Source organism: Cydia fagiglandana, chromosome 15, assembly GCF_963556715.1.
Source record: "Cydia fagiglandana chromosome 15, ilCydFagi1.1, whole genome shotgun sequence".
In the NCBI taxonomy this organism is placed as follows: domain Eukaryota; kingdom Metazoa; phylum Arthropoda; class Insecta; order Lepidoptera; family Tortricidae; genus Cydia; species Cydia fagiglandana.
The window spans coordinates 12,854,375-12,874,327 of record NC_085946.1 but is presented as its reverse complement, the minus strand read 5'-3'; the positions used below and the strand labels follow the sequence as shown (position 1 = coordinate 12,874,327).

Below are 19,953 nucleotides of genomic sequence, written 5' to 3'. Positions count from 1 at the left end.
CTTTCTTACTTTTTAATTTATAATAAACTATATTTCATAGGTAGATATTTAAACAGACTAAATAAAACTGTAAAATGTTTACTAATAGGTACTGTACTTAAATACTAGCATGATATTTCGGTACCAAAAATACCATTGCTGTTAGCCATTGGTGTTATAATTCTACGTGTAGTGCAAAAGTAGGAGATACAATTCAAAACTTGTCAAAATTAGATGAAAACCTCGGGTACCCCTTAACTAGAGAGCCAAATACCTATGTCCAGATAGCGAAAAATATGTGTTGTATGTGACTAGTTAATAACGCATAATCGTGCGTAGTTTACACTGTGATACCTCAGAGTAGGTACTAAAAATTTAGTCTGTCTGGAATACCTAGGACAAAAAGTTTCATGACCCTTGGTGACCCCGCGCCGTAACCTCTTACCGGGCACTGTGTCACATTGCAGACGATGCTTACTGCGGCGTATATGCGTAGATATATAATATCCCGTATATGCGTAGATCTATATCTACGCATATACGGGACATTACACAAATTGACCTAGGGTTGTTTGTGTAGATAGTGCTTAGAGTCCGGCCAAGCTAACTTTGCACCGATTTGCATAAAACGAAGATATTTTATTGATAAAACGTCAAATCTTCATAGTAATTTGACACTACTATAGTTCGTTTTTTAAGCATTAGAAAGAACTCCAGAGAAGTAAGCGTACAGTTTTTATCAGGCTCTTTAATTGTTAATAATTACTTATTGAATTTTCTAATGTAGCACGGTCAATACATATAATTTACTTCAAATTATTACCGCTAAAAGTGCCGGATTTGAAACCACAAGCTTACTTCTGCGAAGTTCTTTCTAATGCTAAAAAAACGAACTATAATGACATTGGCACATTTTGAAGAGTTAGTTTGGTCCGAATCCAGGCCTTAATATTAATATTGATTTATTCATGAAAATTTATAATAAGTATGCCCTAACATTGTTACATCATTAAATAACTCAACCTAATCTTGGATACCACTGTAAATATTAGGGACTCATTCACGTCACCTACTGCTGTATTCGAACTTCAAGATATTCACAAGAGACGACACGTACTAGATCCATTCTAGATACGTTATAGTTTAGATATCAACTAGTTCTCTTTTACAGCGCAATTCGGGCAACCAATGTCACTTTTACGTTAGATAGAGAAGAAGTGAATTAGATCTCTGAGTCATATCCTGTGGAAATCGTTCAAGAGTATCTCCAGAATCGCGCAACTACTCCTTTAGCCAAAATGTTTACATTTAAGTACCTATTTCACAGTAGAGACGGTTTATCAACGTCAGTAAAATTTACTAAAAGATTTCTAACATGTGTTGTCAATCGGTCTTGCAGGATAAAATTAGACACGGGTACAACTTTTTATCGAACCGTGTCCCTCTTGAACGTCAGGGGTGTTCGCGTCATCGTCAACCCAAAGTGCCCGAAACCGAAAAAATCAACGTATTTCGCTACTCGAATGTTATGTGATCGAATCTTGCACTGTAATGATTATTACTATCGTCAGTGTCCCAATATTAGTTTACTATCTATTATACCACACATGTTATACCTCTATCCGATGACAATGCCACTTCAATATTCTTGGCTTACAAATCTTAGTGGGAATTGTCTCAGGATGTAGGTTGCACTTATTAATGAATAAACCTGTGTCCTCTCTTTTGTACGAGTATTATCGGTGCCTATGTCTGTTTTTTACCCGACTACGGCAACGCAAAAGGAGGGTTATGATTTTGACCGGTATGTATGTGGGTATGTATGTATGTATGTTCATCTGTTCCCTCATAACTTCTAAAGTACTTATTATAATTTAACAAACGATGTGTCATTCGAATCGTCTTAATCGTCCGCTGGTTATAGGCTATATGGCGTCACAAAAAAAGGAACACGGCGCCCTCTAGAGGTCATAAAGTCACGAACCAAAAAACTAAAATTAAGTAATGATGATGTGTTATACATCATTGGAAAGAGCTCAATTAGCACATTTCAAATATATAAACATTGTTAGCTTTTGCACCCGGCTTTGCTTGCATGCGCCACATAAAACATTAATTTATCGGTTAGGTGATTCGAACTATGAATCTACAAGCGTTCTGGATTCTATCCGCGTGTTACTCGACTACGGCGATACAAAAAGGTTTTTGCAAAAGAAATTTGTTTGGCCGCTATACATGGTGTTTTTTTAATGTCCTGCAACATTTTATAACGTGAACAGGTATAGAAGTCCTGATCAGCCAAAATGTATGAATAAGTCAATTTTTTTACAAGATACGTACGTGTTCCGAAGCCGGGCGCCTTCGGCACCCTCGTACTAAAATTGTCGGGCGTAGCCCGACGTACGCGTTCCAGAGCCGGGCGCCTTCGGCGCCCTCATACTAAAAGAGTCGGGCGGAGCCCGACGTACGCGTTCCAAAGTCGGGCGCCTTCGGCGCCCTCATACTAAAAGTGTCGGGCGTAGCCCGACGTACGCGTTCCAAAGCCGGGTGCCGAAGGCGCCCTCATACTAAAAGCGTCGGGCGTAGCCCGACGTACGCGTTCCAAAGCCGGGCGCCTTCGGCGCCCTCATACTAAAAGAGTCGGGCGTAGCCCGACATACGCGTTCCAAAGCCGGGCGCCTTCGGCGCCCTCATACTAAAAGAGTCGGGCGTAGCCCGACATACGCGTTCCAAAGCCGGGCGCCTTCGGCGCCCTCATACTAAAAGAGTCGGGCGTAGCCCGACGTACGCGTTCCAAAGCCGGGCGCCTTTGCGCGCCCTCATACTAAAAGAGTTGAGCGTAACCCGACGTACGTGTTCCAAAGCCGGGCGCCGAAGGCGCCCTTATACTAAGTGTCGGGCGTAGCCCGACGTACGCGTTCCAAAGCCGGGCGCCGAAGGCGCCCTCATACTAAAAGCGTCGGGCGTAGCCCGACGTACGCGTTCCAAAGCCGGGCGCCTTCGGCGCCCTCATACTAAAAGAGTCGGGCGTAGCCCGACATACGCGTTCCACAGCTGGGCGCCTTCGGCGCCCTCATACTAAAAGAGTCGGGCGTAGCCCGACATACGCGTTCCAAAGCCGGGCGCCTTCGGCGCCCTCATACTAAAAGAGTCGGGCGTAGCCCGACGTACGCGTTCCAAAGCCGGGCGCCTTTGCGCGCCCTCATACTAAAAGAGTTGAGCGTAACCCGACGTACGCGTTCCAAAGCCGGAAGGCGCCCTCATACTAAAAGAGTCGAGCGTAACCCGACGTACGCGTTCCAAAGCCGGGCGCCTTTGGCGCCCTCATACTAAAAGAGTCGGGCGTAGCCCGACGTACGCGTTCCAAATCCGGGCGCCTTCGGCGCCCTCATACTAAAACAGTCGGGCGTAGCCCGACATACGCGTTCCAAAGCCGGGAAGGCGCCCTCATACTAAAAGAGTCGGGCGTAGCCCGACGTATGCGTTCCAAGGCCGGGCGCCTTTGCGCGCCCTCATATTAAAAGGGTCGAGCGTAACCCGACGTACGCGTTCCAAAGCCGGGCGCCTTCGGCGCCCTCATACTAAAAGAGTCGGGCGTAGCCCGACGTACGCGTTCCAAATCCGGGCGCCTTCGGCGCCCTCATTCTAAAAGAGTCGGGCGTAGCCCGACGTACGTATTCTAAAATCGGGCGCCGTTCGCCGTTCGTACGCGTTCGTGAAAGTAACTCTGATGTCATCTCTTCATGCTTAAACCGATAACTGATTTAGATAAAATTTAGCAAAATAGTTTGATTCCCTGGAAAAAACCTGGGATTATTTATTCGCCTTCTAAACTGCAAAACGTAATTCAAGACCAAAAAAGTAAGACAACGTTGCGATTGCAATAATTTGTTTGTAAAATAGTAAATTCCTTTTGATAAATAATCACGCTAAGATAAATTATTTATTCGTAATTTTACTCCTACTATTTAAAAAAGTACTTTTATTTAATTATTTTTCCTTAAATACAAGACGCGCTAGTAAAAAGGGGTAACATTGTTTACTTTTTTCGGTCTTGAATTACGTTTTGCAGTATAGTTTTTGAGCCAACTATACCTCACGATTGCGCTAATCAGTTTTTCAACAAACAGCTTTAAAATTCAATACATCGTAAAACTATTTTATTAGTTCGATTGTTTTGACCGCGTTACTACAATACGGTTTATTACTATTGATTCCTAATTGGTTACTCGTTACTACCTTTCACAACGTTGTTACCTTTTATTTTTACCCAATTCACGAAGGAGGGAAAGAGATCATTTTTTGACGTGATAACGTCTTATAAATCGATGAACACCATGCACGAAGAAGTGTCGCGTTATGGACAGATCTCCATGGTAACGTTGTGGACAGATCTCCATGGTAACGTATTCTTATGACGTTATCACGCAAAATTATTGTCCGTAAACCGACTTCACAGACAACCATATTTTTTGTCAAGTGTATGTGTCTGGTATATCTACACTACCGGCCAAAATATTGTTATTGTGGAATGTGGTTTTTGTGGAATTACGTTTAGGTTATCACCTAAATAAGTCTGTTCATGGATACATAGGTATTGTGCATATATCCCCAACGTAGTTACTCCAGTAGGTACGTAAACACAGATTTTGCGGTAGACACACCAAAATATCATCAAATTTGATTGCTAACTGTTATGGAACATATACGTGTAACGGCTACCATTCAATATGTATTACACGACGTACGCAGAATTAGCTGGTTTGATTGAATATGATAATTTGAGTGGGTATGTTTAAAACAAGGCTATTTTACTATGTGACTTTATTTGTAGTAGTGCTCTGTAGGTTAATTTGGTACGTATTTGGCTATGTATACGTAGTTTAACTCAATCACATGGAAACTATCAAGATTTTTTCCGATTTAACTCAATGAATAATATCTGGAAGACCGAGCTTTACGCGGAAAACATACAGAAACTCAAAAATGCGCGTTTTCTCAGAGATATGGCCTAGCTAGGTCGAATTTCCGTCCCCGAAAATCCCCCTATTGCAAATTTCATCAAAATCGTTAGAGCCGTTTCGAGATAGTAGAAAGTGACAAGTGTGCGTATTTTTATAGGACTGTTTTAGCCAGTTATTCGTTTTAAAACCTTCAACTGAAAAATGGTAAAGATTAAATCGAAAATATTCACTTCACAGGTCAATTTATTTGTGCCTAATGTTGGGATTTAATAATAAGACTATAACTTTGTAATATAAAAACACTTCAGTCATTATAAGTTGAAGTATTATTTCTCCATGTTGAAAGTACTCGTCCTAAATGTGGGCTTATTCGAGTAGCTAAGGGTCCCGATCAGTATAGGCGGTATGCGGTCCACGGGGTGTTTTGCATAATGTTATTAGAAACCGTCCCTTCGGATGTTCTGCCCAAAAAGTCATAGGTACTGAGAATATTCTTATCTAGTCTTGGTTTCGTTTTTAGGGTTCCGTACCCAAAGGGTAAAACGGGACCCTATTACTAAGACTTCGCTGTCCGTCCGTCCGTCCGTCTGTCCGTCTGTCTGTCACCAGGCTGTATCTCACGAACCGTGATAGCTAGACAGTTGAAATTTTCACAGATGATGTATTTCTGTTGCCGCTATAACAACAAATACTAAAAACAGAATAAAATAAAGATTTAAGTGGGGCTCCCATACAGCAAACGTGATTTTTGACCGAAGTTAAGCAAACGTCGGGCGGGGTCAGTACTTGGATGGGTGACCGTTTTCTTTTTGCATGTTTTTCCGTTTTTTTTTTTTGCTTTATGATACGGAACGCTTCTTGCGCGAGTCCGACTCGCACTTGCCCGGTTTTTAGAATTTGCAAGCTATGCTTACGTAATATTTTATTATTAATCCCACCTGTTCGGTTGTTCTGTTGTTCTTCTTGACTTAATTAGGGTATTTTCAAAATTAGAAAGAAAGAAAGAAAATATGTACATTTATTTACGTCAAACCAACAACTTAAATTACAAGTTTAATTTAATTACTCAGGGAACTTTAGATTTTTAAGTATATTTACACACTTCTTCCACGTTCATAAAAAAACTGTTCTTTTTTCAATATTACGCAGTCCTCTTTTTGTAAATTAATACATTTTAAGAACCAATAATGTAAACGGCACTTACTCCAATAAGATCCAGCCAGACAGCAAATTAGCATTCGTATATCTCGAGAACGCCGACGTTCGAATCTGTATAATTTAAAGAGGACACACGTTTATAACATTTGAACAATAAGTATAGTGCAAATATAATTTATTCACATCTACATAAAATAAAACATAGGTATAAAAAATATTAAAACAAATTAGAGGCAGATAATAGAAGGTTTTAATTTATCTTCATATCAATGGTCCACTCTACAACGATACCCATTTCTCTACTAAAACTAAGATCATCGAATCTCGATAAGCCCTACAATCTACCAACACTCCAAGTTTGTAAAACTTAAATGAGTACTTAATGTGCTTTACCGACTAAATAGTGGCCAACTAACGGTAAACTGCCAAAAGGATTGGCACGTTACACCTGAGACGTTTTTAATTATCGAAAGTAAACATCCCGGAATCTGTTACGGGACTTCATAAATGTAAATTGGAGGCGCATCCCGTTTAGGGGGGTGCCCCCACCCCCCCTCCGCGGGTGGGGCCGGGCGAGGCACGAGGGCTCGTGCCACAATAACGTATACTTAAAACGCATTGCTTTCTCAACGGCGAAAATTCTGATTATTAATCGCAGCTCCTGTATTTTATCTTCCTAATCTGGATGGTGTTTAGCAAAAATGTGTCAACCCACATTCCTTTTGCAATAAGATGTCAACTCAAAAAATTGACGCTTAGGGTAACATTCCATTTCCAACGACAGCTGCATTACTGTCAATTTTACTATGGAAATTGACAATGACAGCGACGCGTTCAGTACCGGTAGTGCAGCTGCGGTTAGAAATGGAATGTTACCATTAAAGTTGACATTTTATTGCAAAATCAATGTGGGTTGACACATTTTTGCTAAACACCCTGTGATTCTTACACTACAACTGGCTAGTCCTTACAATACTTTATAGTGTGTGATTCTAGTTTTAAATTTTTTACAGTGTTGGTTACAGGTTACGTTACATAAAAGCTGTGTCTGTGATATTAAAATTCGCCACGTACGTATTAACATTTAGTGTTCATTCGATCGATTACGATACGATCAACGTGGTTTCGAGTTCGAGTTCCTTGAACTAGAACGGACACAATACAGCTTATGAATACTTACCACTTCATTTAAATACCGACCGTAGTATAAAGGGATAGAGTTGGTTTTGTGCTGTAGATTTAATTTTAATTTGAATTAGTGAAGTAATAAGAGCAGAGCATTGTAATTTATAACGAAAAATCAGTTTGAGATTTGTGAGGGCGTGAAGTGAGATGGTAAAGTTGGGGTGAGTGTGGCTAAGGGCAGGTAGGATAAATTAATTGGTCGCTCTACACGTCGGTCTTGTCTCGCCACTAGTTGTACTAATATTGTAACAGTATAAACAATATCAATAATGATTCATGCTACATTTTTGAAGAAATTGGGGTATGTTTGTAATTTCATTGATAATATCGGAGATATCGGCTCAGATATATCGGAGCCGCCAAGGCGCTCACAAATATCTGAGCACGTCTTTATTGTCAAGGCGTTAGAGTGCCTGTCCAGATATTGTGAATACCTTGGCTGCTCAGATATATCTGATGGCGACTTTACCGGTTGCATTCCCTGAAGCATCTCTAAATTTTTTTTTTAGATAAAATGTTGCCAGTGTTAAGAAATATATACTTATATTTGTTAAATTTTATTTATTAATAGCTTAAGTCTAAATGTCCTATGTACCTATATTGTATGTCCTAAGATACTGGAGCAAGCTGTGGTTACCTATAATTGGACAAACGTCTACCTTTAATGTTATGTAAGCTACTGATTCTTTTTTCTTGATGTATTGTCTGTTGGTGATCCTAAAAAAAAAAAAAAAAACTGATGTTAAATACTTAACTCAGATAATATTCAAGCAACTCATTCTATCGTTACACGTGCGAGAATACAGGTAGCTCCATTAATAATAAAGCAAAGTTCATAATATAAAACATCAACGGCGGAGTGACTAATTAACACGAGAAAGAAAATGTCGTGAAGGGTCTTGTATTTCGAATCGTTACGGAACAAAAGGTTTTTTCCGCGAGAGGGGAATGCGAAGAAACACATTTATGTTGATACTGCTGAGTCTCGTGTTCAACTGTTCAAGTGTTCATGCCCTTTAAAGTGGCTAAATACATACGAGTACAGATATACTATATAGGATGCTAGCAATAAATTAAACTAAAGGCTGTACTCCTTAAACTGACCAACATTTGTTCAGCAACTTTTAAAAATTATGAATCATTTAGACTTCCTCCTTTTCATACAAAATAAATATTGCCTTCAAAGTACGTTGACATCAGTGTGTTTGACGTTACTTGTCACGCTTTTAACACAACAAAATTTGCAATACATTGCGTCTTAGAATAAACTTTAAAGTGTAATAAAAATCAAAACATGAGTTATTTTCAAAAGTTGCTGAACAAATGTTGGTCAGTTTGAGGAGTACAGCCTACAGTTTATTTTATTGCTCCTGTTACAGAAAACACACTGTATACGCATCATCTAACAAATAAATTGTGTACCTATGAGGTGCATTTGGATAAATCTGGTATGAAAAAGATAATTTGGGTATGATAAGCATTGCAGTCGGTAGGTATTGCTAAAATATGAAGTTCATATTTAGTCGATATTAGCAATTTTCTAAATTACCTTGCTTTCGTTATAACGAAAGCGGTCGTTATTACTCAATGCATCTTAGTGATATTTAGAACTTATCCATACCAACAGCTAAATAATAATAAAATGATTAAATAGGTACTCATATAAACTGTAATAAGTAATAGCGCACAAAAAAATGTTAAAGGATGACTTTAACAGAGATTAACTATCAATACAAATGCATGAAAGAACTATGATAGTAAGAACATATAGATACATTTCTCATATTTATTTAAAGTTTAAGTTTCATCAGTTGATTATAAAAAAATATGTAGTTTATCTAAAAATAAAATGATAATCTTTTTTCCGATGACTATACAGAATACGGCTACCTAATTGGGTAATTTTAGGTTTCTACGACAAAATGTACTTAGTTTGCTAAATGATACAGTAAGCAACTTATTAGTAGTTATTATTTATTCAAACGTTAATGCACAATTAAAGTGATAAGTGTGATAACGGTGCCATTCACGTCCAGACACATCTATTTTACTCGAGTTCTAAAGTCGGCGCCGAACTGAGGCGAGCGATTACATGTACTAGTTATACAGTTATACACACTCGTGTTACACCGTGTATTATACTATATACCTACTATGTATTGTATAAATATACCCTAGCACGTTTTCACATTGTCCGATGATCCGATCTTTCCAGCGTTTTCTGATAATCTCGCTCCTGCTAGGTATACATTGCCACAATTGTAAATATATTTTCACAAACTTCATCTCAAAATAACATCTTACCAACAAAATACTGACGTAACTCTTGTTAAATTTTTCTTTGGTGCATACTGTCAATAAATTGCCATTATCACTAGAAGTAGGTACCTAAAATTTTATTAAAACTCCATGCATTTAGAAATGTAATTTTATTCATCATCATACACATCTGAATCATGTTCCTGTTCAATTTTAATAACTTTACTCTTGCTATTATTACTAGCAGAATCTTTACGGTATTTTCCTATACGTGCATTGAATAATATATCGTTTATATAACGTTTCGCTATTAGGACAGAGTGCAGATCTTTAGTCTCTCTTAGTTCCGAAGCAACATATTGCCCGTAAATTTCAAATTCGTCGTGACCAGATTTTGAACTTGGCCGATATTGCTTAGCAAATCCATATCCCATAGGGTCATCAGATTTATCGTCATACGAATTGGTTCTTTTCCTTGAGTTGGTTGATAAGTTTGCTGTTGTGTCTGTAGATTCGTAATGCATTTGGATGGGGGCGGCTATGTGGAAATTTTCTACGTGGTAAGGCTCGGAGAGTTCATCGTTGTGGCTGTTCTGAAAACAAAAAGACAAACATAAATGGGTATATAAAATAATTACCTATACTCAGAATAAAAGGACGAAAATAATATCTTTTTTGTATTTTTTTCTTCGATCGTGCCGGTATTAGTGATATTAACGTATTTGTTTTGTACATTGTCATGTTACCTATCTTGTCTTGTTCATTTATGTTGTTTTCTCCCACTTTTTTTATTATTGTTTTGGATTAAATATTTGTATTCAGAAAATTTTACGAATAAAAAGCAATTTTTTCCTTCCGCGAATAAAGTCTACTGTCAGTAAAATACCTGATAATAAGACACTTTAAAATATGTATTTATACGACTTCACGTACACATTGATGAAAATTTCTTTAAAATTTTTGCATTCTAATACCTAGCTGCTAAAAAAATTGCCCAAATTTTTGCATTTCAAGTTGAGCGCAGCGATAGCCCAAAAAGCTTAAAACTTTGTTACTGAATGCAATGTTGTTCCAATCGTTGGAATTACGAAGACCAATATTTCTCGTTCATTTTAAATTCCACGTGCCGTGTTTATTTTTATCGATGTGTTTCGCCTTCCATTCTGTAAAATACACTAAGTATTTAAAGTGTGCAATCATATAGAAAATTACTTAGAATTAAGGATATAATATCTTAAACTTATAACTTATAATTGAACGTCTAGCGAGTAGACTCCTAATTTTTCTCTATTTAGGACATCAGAATTCAGAACTCGGTGTACAATGACCTCGACGGGCAATGAGTTCGCGCCAACCGGAGTCATTATTCGCATAGCTTCCGTAGCGCATCATTACCGGTGAACCAGTCTATGGACGGTCTCGCGGTCCATAACAACTGAGCGTAATAAAAGATTGGCGTTTATGCTGGTCAGCTGAAAAGAAACGGGCGGGAAATGAAGTGAATAACAGGCCAACGCCGGCAACCTTGCACGCGACCGCGCCGCAGGGGAGTGGGCGGGGGAACGTTCGAATTTCAAAATTCGATTGATGCGCCCAATAATTCCGCAATCCCGGATTTGCACGTATTAATTTGACACTACTATTGTGATTCAGGTTGGATGTACGAGTAACTACAACTTATATAAACATACAACAACCTATTTCACGATTTATAAAATCTGTAATAACACTAATAACCATTAAAGTCCAGTTACTTTTGTGTTAAAGGTTAACACTTTATTCTTGAAAGAAATCAACACTTGGTTTGTAACTGGTTTGGCACAGTGTTCAATCGAAAGTCGACTTATAAAAATAAGTTTAAAATACTTCTTTAGGCCACGATTTTCTTTACGGCCACCGTGGCCAATGGACGTCTGTAACTTCAGGAGTATTACTACAGGTCTGTAACTATATGCGCGTTGCCAACCCTGTACACTCATTTTTTGAAGAACCCACCTCATTCGACCCATACAGCTCATTCCACCCATACAGGAAATTCCTCTTAAACTGCACAGTGCGCGCGGTGTGAGGATGAACACCCGGCCGAAGGCAAGCGATGCAGTGATAGAAAGAATACACACAAAGGGCAAAGTCTCTCAGACTTAAAGGTTCAATAACGCTTTTGAGTTTGGGATCTTCGAAGATTTGTACAGCGCGCCTTTGCTGAGTCGAAGAATCAAAGCTGGTATCCAGGTGCTCCTGCAAAAAGGAGACTGCAGTACTCTATATGATCTGATGAGATCTGACTTGCAATTTATATAATAGCAGTATTTGCCCATTTGCCCCGGCGGCGGAGTTAAATTATCGCCTCGCTTTATTGAGCACACAGAGTTTTTTGGCTGCTAGCGCAGCCTTCACTTACAGGTAGCTTAGGAATTGGACGTCATTGGAGATGTCAATACTGATACTCCATGGTAAAAGCTGTACCTTGAGACTGTAGGACCACAGTAAATGGGGGTTTCTTAGCGGTATAACGCGCAAACACAATGTCTTGGTGGTATATAATTGGACTAAATTATCCCGACCCGAGAAGATAGAGTGATCCCGATATCCGATACAAGTTTAATACGACTTTCTAGCACCATCGAACGAGGGATGTTGGCATGACCTGCGTAATAGGCATCCCCAGTACTGTCGTCTGCATAGCAATGAATGTCGTCGATGTTATCTACATGTCATTGATGCGCAGCAAAAACAATGTTGGGGATAGCACAGAACCTTGCGGAACGTCAATGCTTTTGGAACAGCATATATACCTAGTCGTAGTAGCTTACGTCCACTACGGCTCGTATGCGTCTTCCGGACGAAAAGAGCGGTCCGTTTGCATTAGTGTCTCGAGTAGTCCATAAGATGGTAGACAGGAGACCCCGATGCCAGACCCGATCGAACGCTTTCGCTATATCTAGGCTCCCGGAATGAATTCTTCTCATCTGTGCCCGGCGCTGGATGAGTTATATTCCCATTTGTCCTCCGGCGGGGATAAATGAGAATTAACCGTTCCCACCTGAGCTGGACAATTGGGAATACGGCCTAAACCGATACCGTGTAATACCTAACAGGTTTCTGCTACGATATCTCAAACCAGGCCAGTGACAATGCTGAAAAGAAGCAATAGATTTAAGCTAGTTATTAATTTCTTTTAGTAATACCACTGTAATACACTGATTTAAACTTTCACGATTATATAACGTTATGAAACTGCACAACGGGACTTAATCGCGTATTTAAGTTTTAAGATTTACCTCCGACGTTTCGAGGATGGCGTTGTCCCCGTGGTCTCGGAGAACTCTATCGTCTTATAGACTGTCTTCTAATAAATAATATTCTCTTTAAAAAAAGAATAAATTGTCGTATGTCTTGGACTCTTGTTCAATGTCAAACACGCCGTCGCGCGAGAAAGTGGCGTAAGCCCAGTCACGTAAGAGGGCAGGTTTCACAATCCGCCGAACGGTTAAATTCTTTCTAATTAATCTTCTACGGGATCCATTACCCAATTAAGAGGCAACAGGAGTGGTAATTTCTCCATACAAACGTACTCAACTGTTTGCTCCTTAGGTTTTGATGCTAGAGCAATGATTTTTTCAACACAGATTAATATTATCAATATCTGTGTCGGACCGTTTAGATTTTTTTGATATTCTTGTTTTTTAAGGCGCTAGAGTCCTTCAAAAATGGCCAAAATAGCCTCATTGACTATGCCGCAATGAGAGGCATAGTATTCAAAACTGATGTAAATTAGCTAAATAAAAAAGCAATACGGTCCGACACAGATAATTTCATAATCATTTAGATTTCCAAATTTGGTTACCTACCATTGTTTAAGTTTTGAAGGAGGAAACAGTCGAGTACGAAACCTCGATTTTTGAGATTTTTACGCAGGATTTTTCGCCTCGTCCTTATCGCACTAGTTTTAGGAGCCGCTTCCGTTAGCGAGACGGGTATATTTACCTTAAATATAATATATAGCTCCTGTTTCGTCTTAAAGTGTGAGATAAGGATGACTCACGTTAGACCGGGCCGTGTCTGGGCCGGAGCTTCCGGAGCTTACTTTTATATGACATGACCACGGACACTGCCCGGTCTGGTCTAACGTGAGTCATCCTTAAGTCTATAATTTGTTCTAAACCTTTGTACAAGTCAATTGAACTAATTATTAAAAAAAAATTAAGTACCATCATGCAGTGTTGCCAACTCGGATTTGAAAAAATGCTAGACAAAATATTAAGATTAAGATTCTTGATTATGCCAAACTTAAGCTAAAGTTATTTGAAATACGTATTCTAAAAAAATGCTCAAATATCTCTTGAAATTAGACACTTAAAACACAAAAAAATTTCAAATTTGTCGCCTTTTTCTACTGACAAGACAGGCCGTGGGAACCCGGTTTTAGTAATAGGGTCCTGATTTTACCGTTTGGGCACGGAATCATAAAAAGGTCAACAATTAGTTAGGTATGTATATGGTAAGATATAGGTATGCAAAAAAATATTGAACGAATCGTAATAAAAGACGCACGGCACCGTGCTTGTTTTTACTTTAGTAAGGTTTACTCGGGTAATTCCGAATGTCAAAAACTGTCGGATAATTCCGAAAAGAGACTTTTATTATGATGGAATTCAGGGTGATTTCCATCTGAATTTCGGAATTATCCGACATTCGGTGTTACCCGAATACACCTTAGTTGTAAGGGCATTTTATATCTTAAGTTATATGGCCAAAAGCTATTAGTAGCCGTAAAAAACTGACCATTAACATCAAATAAACGTATGTTTCGTAAGATAATGGAGATATTAGAGGCTATTTAAAATTGTTTTAAGTACTTTAGCGTAATTAAACTGACAGTTAAATGCAAACTGTCGAAGGTCAAATAGTCACTGGCAAATCTGACAGTACTCTTTACAAACTAGTACCGTATAGTATATAATGTATCGTACAGTGTACGGTAGTGTGCCTGTACATAACGTTATCGATTTCTTTATTAATTAAACTAGCCTATAGACGTATCATATCTATAGTTATGTACAGTGAAACCTGGTTAATTGGAACCTGCATAAATGCAAAACCTCCATAATTGCAACCAAAAGTCCGGTCCCGGTCCCTCAGACCACAGTCAAGGCCTCTATAATTGAAATTTTGGAACCTCTATAATTGCAATTTAGATTTTAGTGCTTTTCGTAATTTTGCCTCTATAATTGACCACATCGCAACTTAAGACCTCTATAATTGACACTGTGCAAAAAAAATCCGCTATTTTTGCTCTTGTTTTTACCTCTATTATTGAAACGAGTCTTGCTTATTACCTCTATAATTATCTATGTAGTATGTAGTCTCTCTATGTAGTTGTAGACAGCAGAAACAATATTTTAATAGCAATGATCATTTTATTTATATCTCCATCCAGAATTTAATTTAGTTATTGGGTATCTATCACAGCCTGTAGTAGGTGAAATAGTTTTGATCAATAAAAAACAAAGTATGCTTTCTACATTCTAATAAAACTTTCTTCTACAATTCAAGGGAATTTTTTAAACCCAAATGATAAGAAAATAAAGTCGTAATTAATGTAGTGTAAAAGTGCAAGTATAGACAGAAGCAATATATAGACCAGAAACCCAGAACGTAAGCGTGTAAATCTACTTTAAATGGTTATTTGCACCTCCATAAAAGAAATTTGTCAGAACGCAACCTCTATTAATGAAAACCTCTATAATTGACACAACGATTTTTTGAACCTCGTTAATTGACACGACCTGCTTAAATGAAAAACCTGGTTAATTGACAAAAACTGGCCGGTCCCTTGAGATTGCAATTATCCAGGTTCCACTGTATATCATACTGCATCGGCAGTCGTTCGCAACATCTAGAGCACACGCAAAGATCTGACACATCACCGTTCACACGGAGCTCATTCCACAATCACGTCACACCGATATTAGGGCAGCCGTACCGTGCGAGCGAGAGAGTGAGAGTGCACACAGGTGTGCGCGGACGCAGCCGGCCCGCATCGGCATCAGCTGTTAGCGCTCGTGCCTGCCCGTTGCTCGGTGAATGCACATGCTAGTTTCATTCTACCTACCTGACTAGTCAGAGTAACGACCAGTAAAGTTGGTCTCTGATTCTTACGGATCTCTGTGTAATGTTAAGCTGGTGTCATCGTTGGTGCTCCGATGCGTTTGCGCAAGCCACAGACGGTGGCTCCGTGGCACTGAACTCAGTGCTCGCCGATACCCGCGTGAGTACAGACGCGAGACGCCTCCCCGCTCTCGCTTCCCGTCGGTGTTGCCAGATACTTCATTTTTCCACGTTTTATCAATTTAAAGATTCACTTTGCCACAACGCGATCAATTAGCTCAAATAAATTTCACGAATGACTCGAGCTTGCTAAATTTACTAATAGAGTTCCAGAATTTAAGCCAAAATATATTCTGAAGATAATCAGATGTTATTGGAACGTCATTTCCTTTAAATTTTCGAGATGAGTATTGAAGATGTCATAAAAAATGTAATGTATAAATAAATATCGGAATATATTCCACTTTCGAAAGCTATCCAAAATTTCTGTTTTTAATACGGTGCCCCTCCATTTTTATTTCGTGATCTGGCAACATTGTCAGGTAAACACCTACGCGTGTGAGTGTATGTGTGTCTGTGTAGCCACTGACGCCAGCTCTTTGTCTAATTAGCAGGTAGGCAAATGCACTAATACTTTAGTGTGATATAATGACGTTATGTTATAAGATTATAATGATATAATGATTGACAGCAAGTCGTTATAATGATTTTAACATTTTTTTAGGTGTACCTTGCATGAATAATAGGCCCCATGCATGAACTATAGGGGGCAGCATAGGACCCGTCACATTTTTGGCGCGAGGCGTAAATGTGTCGTTTATGCTTCCGATGTAGCCCACAAGATGGCAGAATCTACTATGCACAAGGAAACGTACTGACGAAAATGGTAGATGGTAGCACTTGCTTTTGCAATGTACTGTGCACATATGTTTCAGATTCAGGCCACAGGATAGCAGACCCTCCAACAATTTCGCATTAATGTTCTCCTTCTCCAGTACGGATATGATGGCCGTTCTTGTCTACGTGACAACTTGATAAAACGATATCCGTCACTTTCAGTTGCGCGGTGTTAGAAAGTGACGGATATTTTGCCACGTGAATAAATCCATGCCTGCAGTCTCGTCCGCAAGTCGCATTCTTTAACAGATTCTCGTGAAATTTAGTAGCAGGTACCGGTAAAAATTATCGATTAATTTTTTTTAGCTATGGTTCGTGACGTCTACAGCTCACAGACCCACTAGTTTATAGGTAAAGTATACTTAAATAAATAAATATTGGGGACATCTTACACAGATCGATCTATACCCAAACTAAGCATAGCTTGTACTATGGGTACTAGGCGACGATATAAACATACTTATATAGATAAATACATACATTTATGTATAGAAAACACCCATAACTCAGGAACTAATATTCATCACACAAATAAATGCCCATACCAGGATTCGAACACAGACAGGACCATCGGCTTCGCAGGTAGGGTATAAGTAGGTACCTACCTGTAAAGTTCTAAAGAAATCAATAGGGAGATGAAATGACTAGGGGCCCGATTCGGATTTTGAAATAGACATCTATTAGATAACTTTTAGACATCACCGAGAAACGATAACGATATGTTTAAGATCTAACGCTACGTCTTACGTAGGCGAACAACGCGCGAACGCGGCGCGGCGCGGCGCGGCGAAATCAATCCTTTGATGCCCATAGAAGTGTCCTACGTAAGCGATCTCGTTGCGAACGCGGTGCGGCGCGATTTGCACGCGAATGTCAGGCGGCGCGGCGCGGCGCGGCGCGGCGGCGGCCGCTTTCGCCGCGCCGCGCCGCGCCGCGTTCGCGCGTTGTTCGCCTACGTAAGACGTAGCGTAACTTGTCAAATTTGACATTTGCGCGATTCTGGAGATACTCTTGAACGATTTCCACAGGATATGACTTAGAGATCCAATTCACATCTAATAGATATCTTACTCTATGTAACGTAAAAGTGACATTGGTTGCCCGAATCGCGCTGCAAAAGAGAACTAGTTGATATCTAAACTATAACGTATCTAGTACGTGTTGTCTCTTGTGAATATTTTGAAGTTCGAATACGGCACTAGTACAGTACAGTAATAAAGATCCGCAGTAAATAAACGCGCCGAAACCAGTTCCCGAGGCATCTGGCACGCACTTAATTGATTTAATAGCATCAACTGACGTTTAATTATGATGGTGAATAATAGTAATAATGAAATCGACGCGGGAGTGTTTACTGTGATGATTTAAATTCGAATTTATGCCTTCTGTACCTTATAAGAGAAAAACCACGAATAAATAAACTAGCAGTGTTGCCAACTCGGATTTAAAGAATGCTAGACTAATGTCTAGATTAAGTCAAAATTATACCAAAGTTTTTTGAGATATATGCTGAAAAAAATGCTAAAATGTCACTTGAAATTAGACACTTAAAACATACATTTTTCAAATTTGCCACCACTTTTTTCTACTGACAAGATCTGCTTGACCAACTTTATATGTATAGTCCGTCGACGTCCTTCCGTCCACAAAAGTCAAAATTCATATGAAAATATGAACCACATAAGGCGATGGCGCATGTTGTTGCTGCCAAGTTGGTGCAAACTTGGCTTAGACTAAATTATGCTAAAAAGTATGCCAGATGCTAAATGGAAGATTTTGGTGCCAAAGCGAGTGAAAATATGCCAGATCTGGCATCATTTATGCCAAGTTGGCAACACTGTAAACTAGTGCCTGACTATGCGCCAAAATGTTGGAACTGGAACCGTGCGCACTGCGCACACACGTCATGCAAGCGGTGTGCCGTCTCATATAAGGATATGTAAATTACAACAGGCCTAAAAAGAGCTACATGCCATACACACACATAGCGTAGCGGTCATACATACTTATAAAGTTATAACACCCCTGTTTTAGCGTCGGGGTTTCGGGGGTTTAAAAAGTAGCAAAAGCTAATTTAACATAAAAAAAATCTACAAAGCCAAATAAAATACATAATATACATAAGTACCTACCTTTACATCGCTATCACGAGTACTTGCTGGTTTATATGGTCGATTTCTTATAAACATCATTTTCTTAAAAGCGAACCAGCTAGAGGTTTCATCCTTCTTTAATTCCCGTTGAAATTGTCCGATAAGAGATTTCATCTTTTTTGCGACAACGTATTTTTCCACTTCGAAAGCATTAGCTATTTCAGTCCAGGCAACATGTTTTTTATTACGGTCTTTGTATTCCTCTAACATGGTGTTCCATAGTAGTTCTCTCTTTTCGTACATTTCTATCAGTTTAAAGACATTGTCGTTTGTCCATTGAAAAGACATAATTAATAATCACTACACCTTGTAAATCAAAGTCGCCCGCCGCGTCTGTCTGTGTGTTTGTTTGTATGTTCGCGATAAACTCAATAACTACTGAACAGGTTTTCGTGCGGTTTTCACCAATCAATAGAGTGATTCTTGAGGAAGGTTTACGTGTATAATTTGTTAACCCGTGCGAAGTCGGGGCGCGTCGCTAGTAATTATTAAATCCAAGGAGATACTAAATATACTTATTTACATTCACACAAACTGGCCAGGCGACGACAGACGCGTGCATTTGCGAACAACAGCAACAAATGACTGACCCAATCCCGCCGCCGCTGAGCCCCTCACCCCGCACCCCGCGGTCGTTCACCTTACGTTAACAGATGTTACTTTATGTTGCCGTGTTAAAGTAACTTTCTCTAAAGGTATATGCACACCGACAGTGACATTTTGTGGAATAGGTAACACTGTGCAACAGTAACTGTGTAAAGTTACCGAGTGTTACCGTGTTGCTCAACATTGCATTTTTATCAGGAAAAAAGGTGCGTAAATCATGTTTGTGTCTGGATCGTGCCTATATTTTTCTCATGTAAGAACTTTGGGAACAAATTAAATTCTACCTAACATTCGGATTTGTGCTTACCTTCTATGTACACAAATTATAAACTGAAATAGCTGTCGTACAAGTACATTATGTACCTACCTGTACAAAAAAAAATACCGAGCCATCTAATAGCGTCCGGCCTCCGCCACAGGAAGGGCTTGATCACATTTATTTAGCGTCCACTGAATACCCGTGTCATACATACTATATGGTATATGACATCATTTTAGTTAATAACTTAGCGACCCGAGCCGAGTCTTTGTTTTATAAGGTGTAGAGATTTGCTACCTACCTGTTATCAAGACGGAAATGGATTGACAGGCCTTCATTTAAGACGAAACAGGAGCTGAGCTTTAAATATTTTTGGTAAATA

General features: G+C 39.2%; 2 protein-coding genes across 2 annotated transcripts in view; one reads left to right on the top strand and one right to left on the bottom strand.

Annotated features, from left to right (window-relative positions):
- Positions 1–19,953, top strand: part of LOC134671419 (V-type proton ATPase subunit D) — a 354,138-nt gene that overhangs the window by 144,938 nt on the left and 189,247 nt on the right. The window lies entirely within an intron of this gene.
- On the bottom strand, positions 9,707–18,994 carry LOC134671109 (uncharacterized). The gene is made up of 2 exons (XM_063528884.1): positions 18,686–18,994; positions 9,707–10,138 (listed from the first exon to the last, which is right to left on the bottom strand). Exons 1-2 carry the CDS (start codon positions 18,992–18,994, stop codon positions 9,716–9,718), a joined length of 732 nt encoding a protein of 243 aa, XP_063384954.1. The 3' UTR covers positions 9,707–9,715.